This window comes from Monodon monoceros, unplaced genomic scaffold (assembly GCF_005190385.1).
Source record: "Monodon monoceros isolate NGI ecotype Baffin Bay Population unplaced genomic scaffold, NGI_Narwhal_1 Super_Scaffold_1, whole genome shotgun sequence".
Taxonomy (NCBI): domain Eukaryota; kingdom Metazoa; phylum Chordata; class Mammalia; order Artiodactyla; family Monodontidae; genus Monodon; species Monodon monoceros.
The window spans coordinates 77,376,414-77,392,920 of NW_021703765.1; the positions used below are offsets into that span (position 1 = coordinate 77,376,414).

Sequence of the window (16,507 nt, forward strand, 5' to 3'; positions counted from 1 at the left end):
ACTCAAGGCCTCATTTCTTCTTTTACCAAGGGGGGGCAGTAAAAATTTTCCTGATGCTTATAAAGGACTCATTTCAGTGCCGCAGATCCCAAAGAAATGAGTGGCTTGAGCTTTGAAGATTGGGAAACTTTCAGCCAGTTTGGCAAGATATCCTTCTGCTTTGCAGGAAAGCACTTTGCCCCCTGTGATGAGGAAGAGAGGGGCGTTACCTGCGGGAGGTGGACGGGCCTCGGTGCTGGTCAGTGCCGGTCTCCTTCACGAGGTTTCCTTTGCAGCAGATGACCCTTAATTTATCCTGATACGAGGACGCCAGGTAAATCGCTCCCGAGGAAATTGCAGGGCCCAGGTAGCGTGGGTTCGGGATTTCCAAGTACGCTCGGGCAGGGGTCCTGTGGAGTTCCAGGAGAGTCTGCATGGCCCGCCACCTCCACTGCTAGGCGGGATGAGAGGGAGCACGGCCCCGCCCGACACCCACACCCAACCGTGAGCTTTTCAAAGCCTGGGGGGCAGTGCTTACCCTAGAGAGGAGCGGGCCTGGATCTCAATTACTTCGAGTGAGTTGAAGTGGGTCACAAACAGATAAGGTTCTCTGTAGGCTGCGTGGCCACCACCGAGCAAGAGCGTGGGGCAAGGGAGGGTTAAGAGACAGAAAATCAAAATCTGGCTGCCATGCCATCCCTGAAGCAATTTACCCTACACGTGCACCCACATGCCTGCATAATGAGACATGTTCAAGTGTGCCCCCTGCCACGCTGTTAGCGTGGAAGATGGGAACCGACTTAAGGCTACATGGTCGGGATCAGTTACGTAAATCATGGCGCATCCCTGGAATTCCGCACAGGCGTAAAAATGCGTAAGGCAGCTCTCTATGCACTGATGGGGAAAAAACCCAAGGTGTAGTTTTACTTAGTTTGTAAAGCAGGGTTCAGAATACTGTGTAAAGTGTGCTACCACACTGACTTTTTAAAAAGGGAGGGGGATGAGAATATATTTTAATGTGCCCGTTATTTGCATAAAGCACTGGAAGGATAAGAAACTCAGAAAAATGTTTTCCATTCGGGGAGTGGGGAGGGAGGATTTGGGAGACAAGTGATACGGGTGAGACTTCATTGTAGACCTTTTTAAACTGTTTAATTGAATACATTTTTCTAAAAAATTTAATTAAAAAAGACTAGGTTCATAGATTAAATATTTCTGGTCTTAGTACTATATTTCTATATCACAGTGTCACTCAAACTCTAGGATATAATGAGAGCTGTTTTTGGTCTTAAAGGGAAAAAGAAGATTATCACTATTACTCCTTGCGGTGAACTGTTACTTCGGCATCAGTCGTGCCTCCTAGTACTCAGGCCCTTGTGGCCTCTCCTTGCCTGGCATCAGGCTGAACCAGCAGAATGTGGTGGAAGTGAGAAGGCCTGCCGGCCCCCACTTTTGCACTCTTAGGAGAAGCCCACGTGGAGAGAAATGAGGCCTCCAGCCACCGGCCCCTGCTAAGCTCCCACCTGACGGCCAGCTCCAATTGCCAGCCACTTTGTGAAGCCATTTCCGACTTTCTAGGTGTCCCGGTGCCCCTGCTGACACCACAAGAAGCAAAACTGTCCAGTCAGGCCACAGAGGCTCAGGCAATGATAAGTAGTTGTTTTAAGTCACTAGGTTTTGGAACTTGTCATGAAGCAACAGATAAACGAAATAGCCTTGAAGGGTATTTCAGAGCATTCACACAGTCACATATGTATGTTGTGTGTGTGTGTGTGTGTGTGTGTGTGTGTGTGTGTTCACCCTTTGACCCAGTAGCTCCACTTTTAGAATTTCTGAGCTGGGGATATTTAACAAGTGTGCAAATTTTAGGGTAAGTTTTTCATCACAGCATTGTTCAGACTTACAAAAAGAATGGGCCTAATTAGAATTGGCTAAATTGACAGGTGTTCAGCGGTGCTATGGGATGCTGTGCAGTCTTTGACATGATTTAAATGAACTCACAGGGAATGGTCTCCCTTTCTGGCATGAGAGGCCGGTGGGTTTGCCTTACGTGGTTCGGCGTCAGGCCTCGGGGTCTCTGCCCTAGATGCTTAACGCGGGTGATGCTCCACGTGGCGCCTGGCGCCTAAGGGGGCCCCAAGCACAGTGCTTAAGCCTAAAGGAATTCCACCTGAGGTTTTTTCCCGGGACACCAACTACTGGCAGAAAAGAGCCCCACACCTCGCCTCACCTACCGAAGGCCAAAGGTAAGCGACTCCACTTGAGATCATCTGTGCGGCTGCGTCTTCCGTAAGAATCCACGAACACCCCAAACTCTGCAAGGAGGTAGAGCCCGGGGCATGAGCACGGCCGGAGGCAGGGGTATCAATGACACACACTTTGATGGAAGAGTAAGGAATCCAGCCCAGCGGGCTTGGATTGTGAAAAACCTCAGGAGCTCTGCTGAGCCACGTCTCTCGGGGATTTATTAAAGAAAGAGGGTTCGAGTGAAAGGGGGGAGATGGGAAAAGAAGGGGGAGACGGAAGGAGGAAGAGTCAGGGAGTGAGGAAGGGGGAGAAACAGGCCCAGAGATCTGAGGAGGGAAAAGAAGGAAAGGGAGAGAGGAGAGGGAGAGAAGGGAGTGAGGGGCAGAGAAGGACAGAGCAGGCCGCTTTTGGAGAGACCCGACAGCGCCGGACCTGGCTGGAGCCTGGGGGTGGGGCGGGGGCACCCCGGGGGCCCTGGCAGTGCAGGACCGGGTACTCCCCGCAGCAGGACCGGCCCCGCCCCAGGCACACTGGCCACGCCCGGCCCCGAGGACCCTGCCCCGGGGCTGTGGTGCCGTGAGCGCCCCCATCAGCAGCGGGCAGCTGCCGCACTCACCATGGAAGCAGAGCAGGAACTCCTCCCGCTGCCCCGCGCCGTTCACCTGCATGATGGACACGGGGAAACTGTGGGAAGAGGAGGCAAACACGGCAGGCGCCAAGGAATGGTCGTTCTTATCCAGGAATTCTGTAAAGGCAGGCAAGAGGCGGGGCCTCAGGACCCAGAAGGAGCCTGAGGTGGCAGCGGAGCGTGGGCGGGGGCGCGCCCGGGCCTACCCTCCAGCGTGTACTGCTTCATGTCAATCTCGTAGAATTTATTGGTTCCGATGAGGATGCTGTAGTTGGTGAAGTGGACACAGCTGCAGGGCTCCGAGGTCTCGATCTCCTGAGACGGGGCAGAAAGGAGGATGTGAGCGTAGACTTGGGGTGGCCCCTGCTCTCCTCGGGCATCTAACCAAGCCGTGCAGGCGTTGCCGCGCGACTTCTTCCTTCTGTCTTCACGCCAAGCACATTCAGTCTCTTCACGTCCCTCACAAGGACGCCCCATCCTTCTGCTGCCTCTGGGTTCTATGCAACCTGAGACTAAGAAGGTCAAGTTGCACCCCAAAAAAGGGTCAGAAACACCATTTCAATGAAAAGGTAGCATTCAAAAAGAGAGCTTTAAAACTGCGACATTCTGATCAGAAGAAAAAGCCTGGAGGAATACACCAACAGTGGTGGTTAGAGGGAGTGGTTTTAGTTTCCTTTTCCAAGCTTCTAGGTTTCTATTCTGAACCTATATTACCTATATATAGGTATATATAGATGAGATATAGTTATCTATCTGAATTATCTGCTTCCTAATTACTTACACTTGTTTTCAGGTCAATCCTAATGGCTTCAAAAACCTAGGCATGCTTATTCCAAATGATGGCCAGGAATTATAAAGAAGAAGTGATTTCTGGGAATTTTCCTGAAGTTAACAGTTCAAACTCTAATCAGCATTATCCTCACCACTAAATATTTATTGATCACCTACTAAGTATGAGGAAACTAGTATAACACAGTGAAACGTTAGGGAAAGTCAAACTTCAGTTTGGGTCTCAACTTTGTAACCTAGGATCTTGGCCAGCCTCAGTCATCTTACCTGAAAATTAGAGATGATCACCCGTTTCTCACAACTGTTGTGAAAAGTGTGTGAAACAGCCAGCTCAGTCTCTGGTACTAATAGGTGCTCAATAAAAATGCAAACTAAACAAGAGCCCGCCCCAGATGAAACAGTTTCTCTAACAGGTAACAACCCTTATATATTCATCCCTCCTTTTACTTTTGAGACTAATCACGAAAGCACCTGAAATACATCAGGCTTAGGATGGGCGGAACATGCCTAGTCTAGGGACAAGAGACAGCCTTCTCCAGAAGCGAGGCAAGTGCAGTGATCTCACGGATAGCTGTCCACACCACAGGCAACATCACAACCCACTGTGCTTCGAGGAGAGCCAGCTCCCGCACTGTGTATCAAAACACAGCCAGCACTGGTTTTTTTGAAGGTCATTAATAGAAACTTTTACAATCTGAGAAGGATTCTGGTAGGTGCCACCAGGGCTTCTAGCTCCTCAGAGAGATCTTTCTTTCTTCTACTGGTTCAAAAGAGGTGTCTCCTCCATCAGCCACCTTCCTTTCTCCCTTCACAAAAGGCTGAATTCACTGGGCTGGCCAGAGAGGCAGCTCACACATGCAGGGGAGGAGAGCGAGAGGGAAAAGTGTAAGGATGGGCCGCTCTGGAGCTTTCTCCAGGGAGCAAGACACCCTCCCGCTCTCTCTAAGTCACCCAGGCCGAAGGGCCCAGGCACACACTACGCCCCGAGACAGCACCTTCCCCACCTGCTCGCTGGGAGAGCAGGCCCGGCCAGGCCCGGGACTTACTTTCCGAATGCAGTACTTGCTGAGGTTTTCGTTGTAGCGGAGAATGACAACTTTGTTGGGCATGGCCGCACAGATGCAGAGCCCGCTCTCAATCTGAAAAGCAGTTGAGGGGGGAGGGGGGACGGAGAAGGAAGGAAAAAGCGCGTCACCAGTGTGTACACTGGCTCCGCGGCACAACTAGGAAAGGAACATCAGTTGAGAGCAGGGTCTCTCAAGCTCGGCACTATGGACACTTTGGACCAGGTCCCTCTGTGGTGAGGGGCCATTCTGGGCACTGTAGGATGTTTAGGAGAAACCCCAGGCCCTGCCCACTAGATGCCAACAGTGCAACCACCAGTTGTGTCGAAAAGCAACAGAAACTTAACCCAGTTTGAGGACACACAATTTTCAAGGTCAAATCAATCAGCCCACAATTTCAAGAGCCCTTGCCGGCTGAGGCCCGCAGGGGTGCTTACCTTGCCAGCAGCAAACAAGTGGCAGCCCTTGACGGCTTCGAAGATGTTGGGTGAGATGTCCGGCTGGGCGGGAAGGTGAGACTGTGCGAGGGACTGTTTCACTTTCTTCACGTCCACGAGACACAGGGCCCGCTCTTCTCCTGAGGGGACGGGACAGCAGAGCCACAATGGCGGTTCTCGTCCTCCCCCGAGTAAAAGCCACACGAGGCCATGCGGGGGCACTGCTTTCCACAAATTCCCATAAACACAGTATAGGTCCAAGTTTTAGATCTAAAAGGAAAATATCTGGCCTCTTGGTCAAGATTTTGGGAGGAAAACAAAAAATTCTGCAGACACAAAACTGGAGAACGTGAAGTGAATATTCAAACGTGCTCCCCACCAAAGTCAAGAAATGGGTAGGGGACAACAAAACAGTAAACGCGGACTAATCCAGTATGTGTCACGGTGTCACGAGGGACCACAGAAAGGCTGAGGATGGTTCCATGTTCAAGGAGACGAGGGAGACCTGTGTGAGTGCAGTGCGTGGTCCTGGACTGGATCACAAGCCGGGAAAAAAATAAAGGACATTACTGGAGCCACAGGTAAAAGCCAGCTATGGGCAGTACATGAGAAAATGGGAGAAGCAACGATTAAATTCCCCGAATTAAAAAGTGAAACTATTCTATAGGATGCTATAATGGCGGATACATTGTTACCCATTTGTCCAAACCCGCAGAATGTATAAGAGTGAGCCTGAATGTAAACTGTGGACCTGGGGTGATAATGACGAGTCCATGTAGGTGCACTCTGGTGGGGGACGCTGATGGAGGGGGCGGCCTGCGCGTGTGCATGCGGGGCAGAGATATAGGGGAATTCTCCCTACCTTCTGCTCAGTTTTGCTGTGAACCTAAAACTGCTCCCAAGAATAATGTCAAGAAGGAAGGGAGGAAAGAAAGGAAAGGAAGGAAAGCAAGAAAAAAAGAAACCAGGGGCTTCCCTGGTGGCGCAGTGGTTGAGAGTCCGCCTGCCGGTGCAGGGGACACGGCTTTGTGCCCCGGTCTGGGAGGATCCCACGTGCCACGGAGCGGCTGGGCCCGTGAGCCATGGCCGCTGAGCCTGCGCGTCCGGAGCCTGTGCTCCGCAACGGGAGAGGCCACAACAGTGAGAGGCCCGCGTACCGCAAAAAACAAAACAAAAAAATAAGGCCTTGAGACAGGGACTTGGAATGTACCGTACCGCACCGCAAAAAAAAAAAAAAAAAAAAAAAAAAGAAACCAACAAAACAAGCCAGCAGCGGAAAAGAGCTGAGAGACCAAAGAAAGCCAGTTCCTGACCATATTACGTCAGGATCTGGCCCCTGAATCCAGCCGGCCAGGCCTGAATGAGACCTGACTGTGGATGTTTTGAACATGGAACAAATGCATTATTGTTTTCCCCTTAAAAAAAAAAAAAATACACAAACACACACACACACCACACACATATATATAGTACCACCGATAAAGAGAGGGAAAAAGAACCTTCCTGCCATGGGTATGTGAAAGAATGCTCCTTGTTCTTAGGTGACTGGCTGAAGGATCCAGTCACAGCTGCCATTGACTCTCAGGTGGTTCAAAATAAGTGAGAGAGAGAGGAGAGAGAGAGAGAGAGAGAGAGAGAGAGAGAGAGTGTGTTTGTGTGTGTATGTGTGTGTGTGTGTGTGTGAGAGAGAGAGAGAGAGAGAAAGAGAGAAGGGTGGGGGAAATGTGGCAAACTGCTAATGAGTCGTGCACGCAGATGAAGGGTGTGTGAGAGCAGGGAGAAATGGGAGGCGGGCAGCGGGGCGGGCAGGCGCTCAGAGAGGGGCCGCGTGCGAGCAGAGCGCCGGGGGCGCGGGCACCTACAGGACGCAGAGGGAAGAGCCGCTTCCGCTCCAGCCTGCCCCCAGGAGGGCCTGTCTCTGCGTTCGACAAGCATATGGCGAATCATCTCCCTTACAAGTGAAGGCAAAGCGCCATGTCCTTGGCCTCCCACCTGCAATCATGAGGAGCTTCTCCAGGTCCTTGATGATGTAAATCTGGAAGACCGCTCCGATCCCTGGGACGTGGGTGAGGGAGTTCTTCAAGACATTCAGCGCGTACAGCCCTTCCTCGGTGCCCACCAGCACCACCTGCCGGGGTGCAAGTCCCCAGGCAGAGCGTGAGGGGGGTAACGTCCCCATAACCAGCCCCGACACAGCCGACGGTGCCCAAAAAAACATGGTCACCTGGTCGCTGAAGGGCAGCGTGCAGTTCATGTCGAGCCGGTCATCGCCTTCCAGTTTCAGCAGGGAGTTTCCAAGCAATTTCTTTTCACATGAGAAAGAAAAAAAAGAGAGAGAAAAAAGAGGCCACGGTGAGCTGAACTGTTCATGACCGGACCGTCCAGACAGACAAAAGCAAGCACGGAGAAAAGTTTAATGCCAGGAAGAAGGGCAAGTTCCTCCTGAAGACGCTCAGAAGCACACATCTACTCGTGGCTTGCCCCGTATTTTGATCTGAGCTCAAAAGGCAGGACGTGAATGTTATCGGTATCTCTGGGGTGGCTGTTAATTAGTGTCAGAGTGTAACTCAGTTCGGATGCAGAACTAAATGAGTGCAGGAGACGCAGAGAGAGAGTCTGTGATACGAAACAAACCGAAGCTGAAGGATGTCCCTGCCAAGGCTTAGTAAGCCACATGGACGCTCCTGCCCCTCCAGGTGGTGGCACAAGGGCAAAGCCCAGTGTCAGCAGCAAGCCAACCCACTTCTGAGCCTCTTTACCTGAACCCACGCGGGCAGAAGCTCGTAGGAGGTACAGTCAGGGCCCTATTGTACACACATGGATGAGGCATTCGGTAAAAGGCTCACACGTGGGACAAGGAGATGGGTCATTGAAACAGGTTCACCCCACGAGCAGGAGACTCGTGATTGAGGATTTTCCGATTGCTAACACTTAAAGTGTTTATTAGGAGCTAAGTGTTTGAAAAGAGCTGTTGGGTCTTTGGTGGAGCAAACACCAGTGAGTGATGAGTGCTGTTTGTATCCTGGAATGTTCCAGGAGGAGTGATGCCAATCAAGGCCCACCCACGTCTCTAACGTCTTCAGGAGAAGTAGGATTTCAGACCTGCCTTCGGAAGAGCAAATCACATAAAAGCAATTGAGCAGGTTATGAAAAGCCTTCCTGAAGGAGACACGGCTGTCGGCAGCCTTTCGTGCCGCTTCACGGCCAGCGTGCTCGTAACGCAGGCCTTCAAACCACATAAACACTTCCGGGTAAACGAGAGAGAGGATTCTTGTAAGTACATTTGCCCTGTGCAGCCAGAACCGAGATGTAGTGCGCCCTGAGAGCTGGCTAAGGGGGTCGACTCCCCCATTCTAGAAGGCTCTGGGGGTTGGAGGGGGACCCACAATGCCGGCCAAGCCGCCTCCAAGCCTGGATCTCTGTCGGCACAGAATCCCGGTCGTGACAGTCTGAAGCCATCACCCCTCAGAGAGGGAGGCCAAGGGGAAACACGGCAGCCGACGGGACTCCCACCAAGTCTGCCCGCTTTACAGAGACAAGCTCCGGCGCCCGTGTGCATACTCACAGCATCGGCTTCTGCCTTTTCCCTAGACACTCTCCCACCTGCGACAACTGACTCTAGGGCGGTGACCCAGCGCTGCTTGTCGGGAAAGCTGGGAGCCAGCAAGTAGAGGGTTCTCCCGGGCCAGCAGGTGGTGTGCGGGTGAGATTCCATCTTCAGCACGTAGGGGACATCTAGGAAATTCGACAGAGCACAGGGTGGGGTTCGCCCATCCCCGCTGGGAACAATGGCCAAGCCACACCTGAGTCCCAGTTACTTAGCAGAAGGCGGGGCCGGGGAGCCTCCTTCGCAGGCTGATCCGCCACGTGCCCCTCCTGCCCTTGCTGACGGATCCAGCTCAGCCAAGCCCAGCCCAGCCCACCTCCGGGGGCCCCGCTGCTCCCCACCTGCTTTGGCTGTGTTTGCGAGTTCAGAAGCACCAACGGCGCCATGAATAGACACGTCCCCGTCGGGAAGGCACAGCTCAAATTCTTCCGCCGGCCTCTGTCCAGCTTGGTGCAAAGAGGAAGGGCAGAAAGAAAAACAAAAGAACAGGAACAAGAACAAGAGGAGACAAGAGGAAAAGAGAGAGAGACGGAGTATGCGGTGGACAGAGAGGCGCACGAGAACAGAGGAGGGAAGAGATGTGCGGAGAAGGCGGAGAGGGAAGATAAAAACAAAAGTAAAGTGCGTCAGATGAGTGGCACAGTCAAATTTCGGATGATGATGCGGATTTATGGGTTAGTTGGCTGAGGCGGAAGTTCTTGGAAGGTGTATTAGCAGGTGGAATCTTCAGGGCAGCACCCTGCAGGGTCTTCAGTGGGGAGACCTATAGACGTGAGTATCGTACCAATAACCTTCAGCGCAGTCATTTGGGTTTTAATTTTCAAAAATGGAAACTTGTAGAAGGCTTGCAACGCAGTCCGGAAAACAGAGCCTTCACGCCAAGACTAGGACACCTGGGCCAACCGCGTGCAATGAGATTCCCTGAGCTATTAATTTACCTTCTCTGGCTTCACTGTCGTAAATGAGGACTTTCGAGCCCTCCAGGACGATGTACTTCCTGTCCCAGCCTTGCTGTCCTCGTTTGTTATTCCTGGGAAAACAGAGATGGGAAAGAACTGTTTGAACTCAGAAGAGTCAGGCAGGGGGAAGGGGTGGGGAGGCGAGGGAATCCCGGTGAAGATGCTTCCCTCGAAAACATCGGGAATGAAGTGCAGGGGCAGGGGAAAAAAAAGCTTCCTTCTGCCCTTCTGGGACGTAGGCTGGCCTCGGAATTCAACTGATACAAGACACATGAACAGGAGAAAAGCATACACATTTTATTTTATGTGTACATGGGAGTCTCCACAAGAAAATAAAGCCCCAAAAGCAGATGGGCCCAAGTGCTTATATACTAAGTTGAACAAAGAGCAGCAACTGAGGAAAGGTAACAGGGGCTGTGTGCACAGACTTCTCTCAGCTGGCCTTGCCCCCCCTGCTCCGGGGAGGAGAATGCTTCTTTCCTCCTGGTACAGGAAGAGCAGCTTTTACATGGGAGTTTTATCTCCTACTTTCCAGGAGAGAAAGGGGAGGTCAGAGTGTCGCTCTTGCATCTGCTGTTTTCCAAATGCCTTTAGCTCAGAAGTATCCTTACCCCAAAGCGGCCCGTTCTGGGCCGGCACATCCTGCCGCCCTTCACCAGACCCCACCCCAGCCCGAACGGCCTTGCAGCAATACCTGGGCACCTTCATCCACCCTTCCAGGTGCAAGCCGCTGCTGGGCTCCTTGGTCTGGAGACCCGGGGAGTTCATTTTGTCACGGCAGAAGGCCTCAGTGAAGTGCGTGGCATATTCGGCTGGCAGGCCACAGGTGGCCGGCAAGCACGTGGAGCACTTGGGATGACACATGACCTGACATTCTAGGGAAAAGAAGTGAACAACCTCAACACACACTCGGCTGATGCTGGACCATTCCCTGCCTCTGCCAGCCAACCCCCCGCCTGGCCCGTCCATCTGGCCCCGCCATCCAGGGCATCCCTAACCTTTCCCAGGAGCCAGGCCCCTACGGAGAAGAGGAAACGAGACAGCCAGGCACTATCGACCCAGTTTTCCTGGCTTCTCCCAGGCTGCCACAGACAGGTGTGTAAGACACATCTGCATGTTTCCCTTGGAGCCAGCACACAGCCTAAAGGCAGGGAGAGACCAGCCTGACGGAAAGGGGGCTGGAAGTTCACAAAGCCCAAGGCATTTTGCACAGGGAATTGGAGACATGAGCTGACAACACGTATAAACTCCCTCTTGAACAGGGGAAAAATAGTGTCCTCCCACTAAGACTAAAAGCTTGAAAATGAATGCACTACATGATGAGGAATTTAAAAAGGAAAAAAAATCCCAGCCCCCATCGGACAGAATCTTAGGTGGAGATGCACAGGCACCCTCCCCCCACGCACAGCAGCTGCTCTTACCAAGACACTTGGATGCCTGGCGCCCGAAGTGCACGGTATCCAGACACACAGCGCACTGCGTGGCTCGCATGTTCAGTCCTACATTGAACCGGTGAGGAATGTTGTGGTGCATGCGCTCCTTAAGACGTCGGCTGAATTCTGGAGGAAAATTTTTTCAAAAAAATCATTAAAGTGCTGCAAATTATACCACCAAGAAGGTGAAAAGACGCCCCACAGAACAGGAAAAGTGTTCGCAAATCATCCCTCTGACAAGGAGTTTAGAGAATATAGGAAGAACTATAGGAAGAACAGAATATAGAAAGAACAAGAATATAGGAAGAACTCTTATGAAGCAAGAGGAAAAAGACAACCCAATTAAAAAACGGGCAAAAGATCTGAAAAGACATCTCTCCAAAGAAGATAAATAAATGGCCGAGAAGCACAGGAAAACATGCTCAACGTCATTCATCATTAGGGAAATGCAAATAAACACCACAGTGAGATACTAGCTGACGCTCGCTGGGTTATCCAGACTCAAAAATATGGAAAATGCATGTTGGTAAAGATGTGGAGAAATGAAGGTCCTCATACGCTGCCGGTGGGAAAGCAAATGGTGCAGCCATTTTGGAATCCAGTTTGGTCGTTCCCCATAAAGTTAAACACAGAGTTACCAGATGACCCAGCAATTCCACTCCTAGGTCTACACACCCAAGAGAACTGAAAACATTATGTAGCCACAAAATTTGTGCACAGATGTTCACAGCAGCATTATTTATGATAGCCAAAAAATGGAAACAACCTAAATGTCCATTGATGGATTAATACAGAAACAAGATGTGATAACCACACAATAGAATATTATTCAGCAATTAAAAAAATGAAGTACTGATAAATACAAGATGAACAAATCTCAAAAACATTATGCTCTATGAAAGAAGCTAGACACAAAAAGTCATACGTGGTATGATTCATTTATAGGAAACGTCCAGGATAGCAAATCCACGGAGACAGAAAGCAGACTGGTGGTTGTCAGAGGCTCCATGAAGGGGGAAATGGGAAGCAACTGCCAATGGGTATAGGGTTGTTTTGTTTTTTGGGTTTTTTTTTTGGGGGGGGGGGGGTTGGACCAAAAATGTTTAAAAATTAGAATGTGATGGTTGCACAGCCTTGTGAACTTACTAAAAAACAATGAATTATACATTTCAAACAAACAAATTGTATAGTACGTGAATTATATCTCAATAAAGCTGTTAAAAAACATTAGAGCACGTTAGTGACGGATTGTAAAATTACTTTAACACTAACAGATGTGTCTAGATTTATATGAACCAAATTAAAATCACCATTATCTGGTTACTAGGAATTAGGTTTTATTTAAGAACATCACTGGCAGCAGGTTCTTAATACAATGGCATAGGTATTTGTGAGCATAGAGAAACATATGCTTCTAAGTCAGTTGTTTATAAATATTTTAGTCATAAACGGTTTGTTTTCCACATGAGGTCACAGATCTAGAGCTTTTCAGAATCGTTTAAAGATCACTATTCTGAATTACAGAATTTCTGATTATTCAATACATAAACTGAAGAATTCTCACTTCATGCCCAGTTCTTTCATGAATAACCTCCTTTTTTAAAAAACCCAACTTTTAAGCCTCAAACAACTGATTCTTACATTTATAGTCCAGTCAGTTAAAATTAACAAGACTGACTTTTTTCCATTTAGAAGGCCCCCTTCTCAATAGTGACCTAACTAGCTAAAGGCAGCTTTAAATAGAAAAATTCAGGATCCATATTTCTGAATCCAAATTGATTTCTCCATATAATGCTATTCCTGTTCCTTTATCAGAAAGTCACGAGGAATAAATAACATAAATGCACTTTGACACTGTGAACAAGCCACGCACACAAAGGAGATGCTTCGAGTACTGCAAACTACTCAGGGAGCTGCTCTATGCAGCCTCATCGAAGGCCACGGGGGCCAGAAATGATTTTCCTCTGTGTTACCAGCTCCACTTTGATGACTGTAAGAGTGAAGCTCTTTGATTCAAAGTGTTATGTAAACATAGGAAATGAGATGACATCATCGCTGAAGAAAACAACGACAACAAAATCCCATCGAGATTGGCAGCTTAAGTGGGTTGATAGTGGGACTTCCCTGGCGGTCCAGTGGTTAAGACTCCACGCTTCCACTGCAGGGGGCAAGGGTTCAATCCCTGGTAGGGGAACTAAGATCCCTCATACCGCACAGCAGGGCCAAAAATAAGTAAATAAGATAAAGTGCGTAGCTGGTGATACTGTGATATTAAACCATAGCTCTACTCCACTCTCTGTATGACTTTCCAAACCACCTTCCTTGGCTTTTTTTTTTTTTTTAAGTCCTTTCCGTCTCTAGGTGAACAGAGTACTTTTAAGCCCACAAAGTAAAACTCCTCACACCACTGGTATAAATTGGCACAAATTACCAACTTTCAAAATAAACATAACCTTTAACCTGATTCATTTCCCAAGGACTTATCCTACAGTCATAGCACCCACAGAGCTGCAGGGTATTCACTGCAGGATACGTATGGAAACAAGGAACTGGAAGTAACCTAAATGCCCATCAACAGGGGTCTGGATTAATAGGTGAATCATATACCTCCCACTGTGGAAGACCACACAGCCCTCTAGAAGGACGGGGTCGATCCATGTGTTAAAACGAAACTGGCTAAGATAGCATTTTAACTAAAAGAAGAAAGATGTTCTGCAGTGTATAGCAGCGGCCCCCAACCTTTTTGGCACCAGGGACCGGTTTCGTTGAAGACGATTTTTCCAGGGACCGGTGCTGGGGGGGCGGGGGGTAGGGGATGGTTCGGGTGGTAACGCGAGCAATGGGAAGCGGGGATGACGCTTCGCTCGCTCGCCCGCTGCTCACCTCCTGCTGTGCGCCCGGTTCCTAACAGGCCACGGACCGGTACCGGTCCACAGCCCGGGGGTTGGAGACAGTGGGCTATGATATTTATGAAAGACAAAAGGACTGAGAAAAATATGTTATTTTCTCCTGCCTCTTAAAGATGATTATATAAGACACCTGCATAATACAGACATGCAGTTATGTGCATGAACGATGGCTAGAAGAACACAATGGTTGACTCTGGGTAAGGGAACCGGGGTGGGGAGAAGGCTGACTTCTTACTCTTTATCCTTTAGTGTTATTACTTGTCATTTTCACCTTAGGTCTGCATTTCTCAGTCCATTTAAAAAAATGTCGATGCATGTCCAGTGGCCCCTTTTGAGGACATACCCTCTGGAGTCGAAGACTCCTTCCTGCGGCTGGACGGCGGGGCGAGCAGGCTCAGGGCGCTGGGCTGGTGCTCGGGCGACCGCACGATGGCGGACATGGCGATCTGCTGCCTGGCGGTGGCCGGCGTGGACGGGTGCGGGTGGTCTGCGGCTTTCCGGTGGGCTGCTGGGGAGAGACGGGTCCAACGCCTTTCGGTTAGCAGGGTCCCCGAGAGGCCCCAACCGAGTGGACCGCCCCGGGGGCTGGCTATCAAAGGCCCGAGACCAAAAGGACACACAGGGTGCCCGATCGGCAATGCCGAGGATGCCGTGAATCGTACAGACGTGGGATGTCTGGGCTGTCACCACGAGGCTGAACTAGTCTCGGCCAATCTCCTTGAGATCGGTCCTCTGCCTCGTCCACCGCACTTGGCTTCCAGGGCACCCGTACCTTCCTCCCGGGCGGAGCGGAGCTCGATGCGGGTCTTCTGCAGGGCTTCCTCGAGCTCCGCGCAGCGAGCTTTCTCCTTCTCCAGAGCCACCTTCAGCTCATTGTACTGCAGAGGAACCTGTGTGGGCAAAGCAGGGTCCTCTTTCCGTCGACTAAATAAACCCTAGCAATGGAAACAGAGATATCTCCTAACTCCTGGAAATTGGCACTGGGAACTAGTGAAAGGAACTCTGCCTCGGGAGGAGCGGACCACGGGAGCCGGGCACATACTCACTGCAAGCGGGTTTAGTAAAAATGGCATGTGAAGGGGGAGGGGGGACCGAGCCACAGCCCCTCCCAGCCGGCTGGAAAAAAAATAGGGGCGTGGAAGTTTTCACCGAGAGGGTCAGAGATGCTTGAATTGCCACCACCTCTTCCTTTAGCATTCCCAAGAAGGAGAGCCATTTCCTGAGCCTTTACCCTCAAAAAGTGGAAGTGGAGGATGGAAAGGAGACACGGTTCAGAAATCACTCTCGCCTTGAATTTGTCTCATGATGCTTAGTTACAAGACACAGAGATGAGTATTTTTTTTTTTTAAAGGAAGCAAAAAAAATTAAAAAATGGAATACTAAAACAATGTCACCACAAGGGGCTTATGCAAAAAACATGCAAATGGAACATGTATTGTACATGAGAAAGAAAAGTATAACGTAGGGTAATGGGAGTGAAAACTAACAAAAAAAATACACGGAAGCACCCTGACTACATCAAGTGACAAACTCAGATAACAGTCCACTGATGAAGTGAAGTAGGTTCCGTCATCAGCACCAACAGGCACGGCCACACAGCGCACACGGAAACCCTCCTCCACAGCCACCGCTGCTGCTCTGGTGCCTTCCCGTAAAGAGAACAAAGGGACCAAGAGAGCGGCCGCCTCCTTCAGCCCACTCCCCGGTATCCTGTCATCGGAGGCCTTCCCTGTTCCACCGCCAGTGCTACTCTGGCATCTGGGTGCCTTGGGAAGGAGCTTCAAGCTCCTTAGAGACCTTCTGGAACTGAGAACGCATGACCAAACCTTCAGTGGTTCAGGGAAGCATGCTTTGGGCTTATTAAAAATCTTCCCATGTGTGCCTATATATCACCCTGTCCATCTGTTTCTTTTGGTCATTGTTTTCAATTTATACATTACAATTTTAAAGAGATGGAGCCGCACCCCGTGGAAGGGACAGCTATCCAGTCAGACACTTTGGGCAGGCCACGTCAGCTCTCTGGGTCCCAGCCTCTTCTTGAGCCAATCAGAAGGACTGAGCAGATGCTGGCTGGTTTTTCTGGAGTCCCGTACACGTGACCTGAGAATCCTTCTACGGCCCCATACAGAGGACATATTAAAACCTCTGGAATCCTATCCCCATGACCTAAGAACCCCTCTCTGTCTAGAGTCCCATACAAGTGACCTGTAATCTCTCCAGAGTCCTGTACATGTGAGCAGGGAACCCCTCTGGAGTCCAGGACGCTGACCTGAGTATAAACCTTCCTCTCTGCTACCTTCCCCACCCCAGCTGCCTGGGAAGAAACTATCACTGCCTTCACAGAGGAAGGCATGACAACTTTAAAGGCCATGAACACAAAATGGCGTATTACAGACTCGAGAGTGATAGCTTCTCTTGAAGAGCTATTCTGATGATCCCAAAGCCTCTTTTTCAA

General features: G+C 50.3%; 1 protein-coding gene across 1 annotated transcript in view; it reads right to left on the reverse strand.

The window, feature by feature from the left end:
• CIT (citron rho-interacting serine/threonine kinase) overlaps positions 1 to 16,507 on the reverse strand; it is a 169,569-nt gene that overhangs the window by 4,766 nt on the left and 148,296 nt on the right. The window contains exons 31-46 of the mRNA XM_029222385.1: positions 14,825 to 14,942; positions 14,396 to 14,560; positions 11,132 to 11,269; positions 10,405 to 10,585; positions 9,690 to 9,781; positions 9,093 to 9,197; positions 8,710 to 8,879; positions 7,369 to 7,449; positions 7,137 to 7,272; positions 5,145 to 5,284; positions 4,690 to 4,782; positions 3,061 to 3,169; positions 2,843 to 2,971; positions 2,214 to 2,294; positions 518 to 596; positions 210 to 389 (exon numbers count right to left, since the gene is read on the reverse strand). Of these exons, the coding sequence (XP_029078218.1) occupies positions 210 to 389; positions 518 to 596; positions 2,214 to 2,294; positions 2,843 to 2,971; positions 3,061 to 3,169; positions 4,690 to 4,782; positions 5,145 to 5,284; positions 7,137 to 7,272; positions 7,369 to 7,449; positions 8,710 to 8,879; positions 9,093 to 9,197; positions 9,690 to 9,781; positions 10,405 to 10,585; positions 11,132 to 11,269; positions 14,396 to 14,560; positions 14,825 to 14,942 (1,997 nt within the window). The remainder of the gene's footprint in view (positions 1 to 209; positions 390 to 517; positions 597 to 2,213; positions 2,295 to 2,842; positions 2,972 to 3,060; positions 3,170 to 4,689; positions 4,783 to 5,144; positions 5,285 to 7,136; positions 7,273 to 7,368; positions 7,450 to 8,709; positions 8,880 to 9,092; positions 9,198 to 9,689; positions 9,782 to 10,404; positions 10,586 to 11,131; positions 11,270 to 14,395; positions 14,561 to 14,824; positions 14,943 to 16,507) is intronic.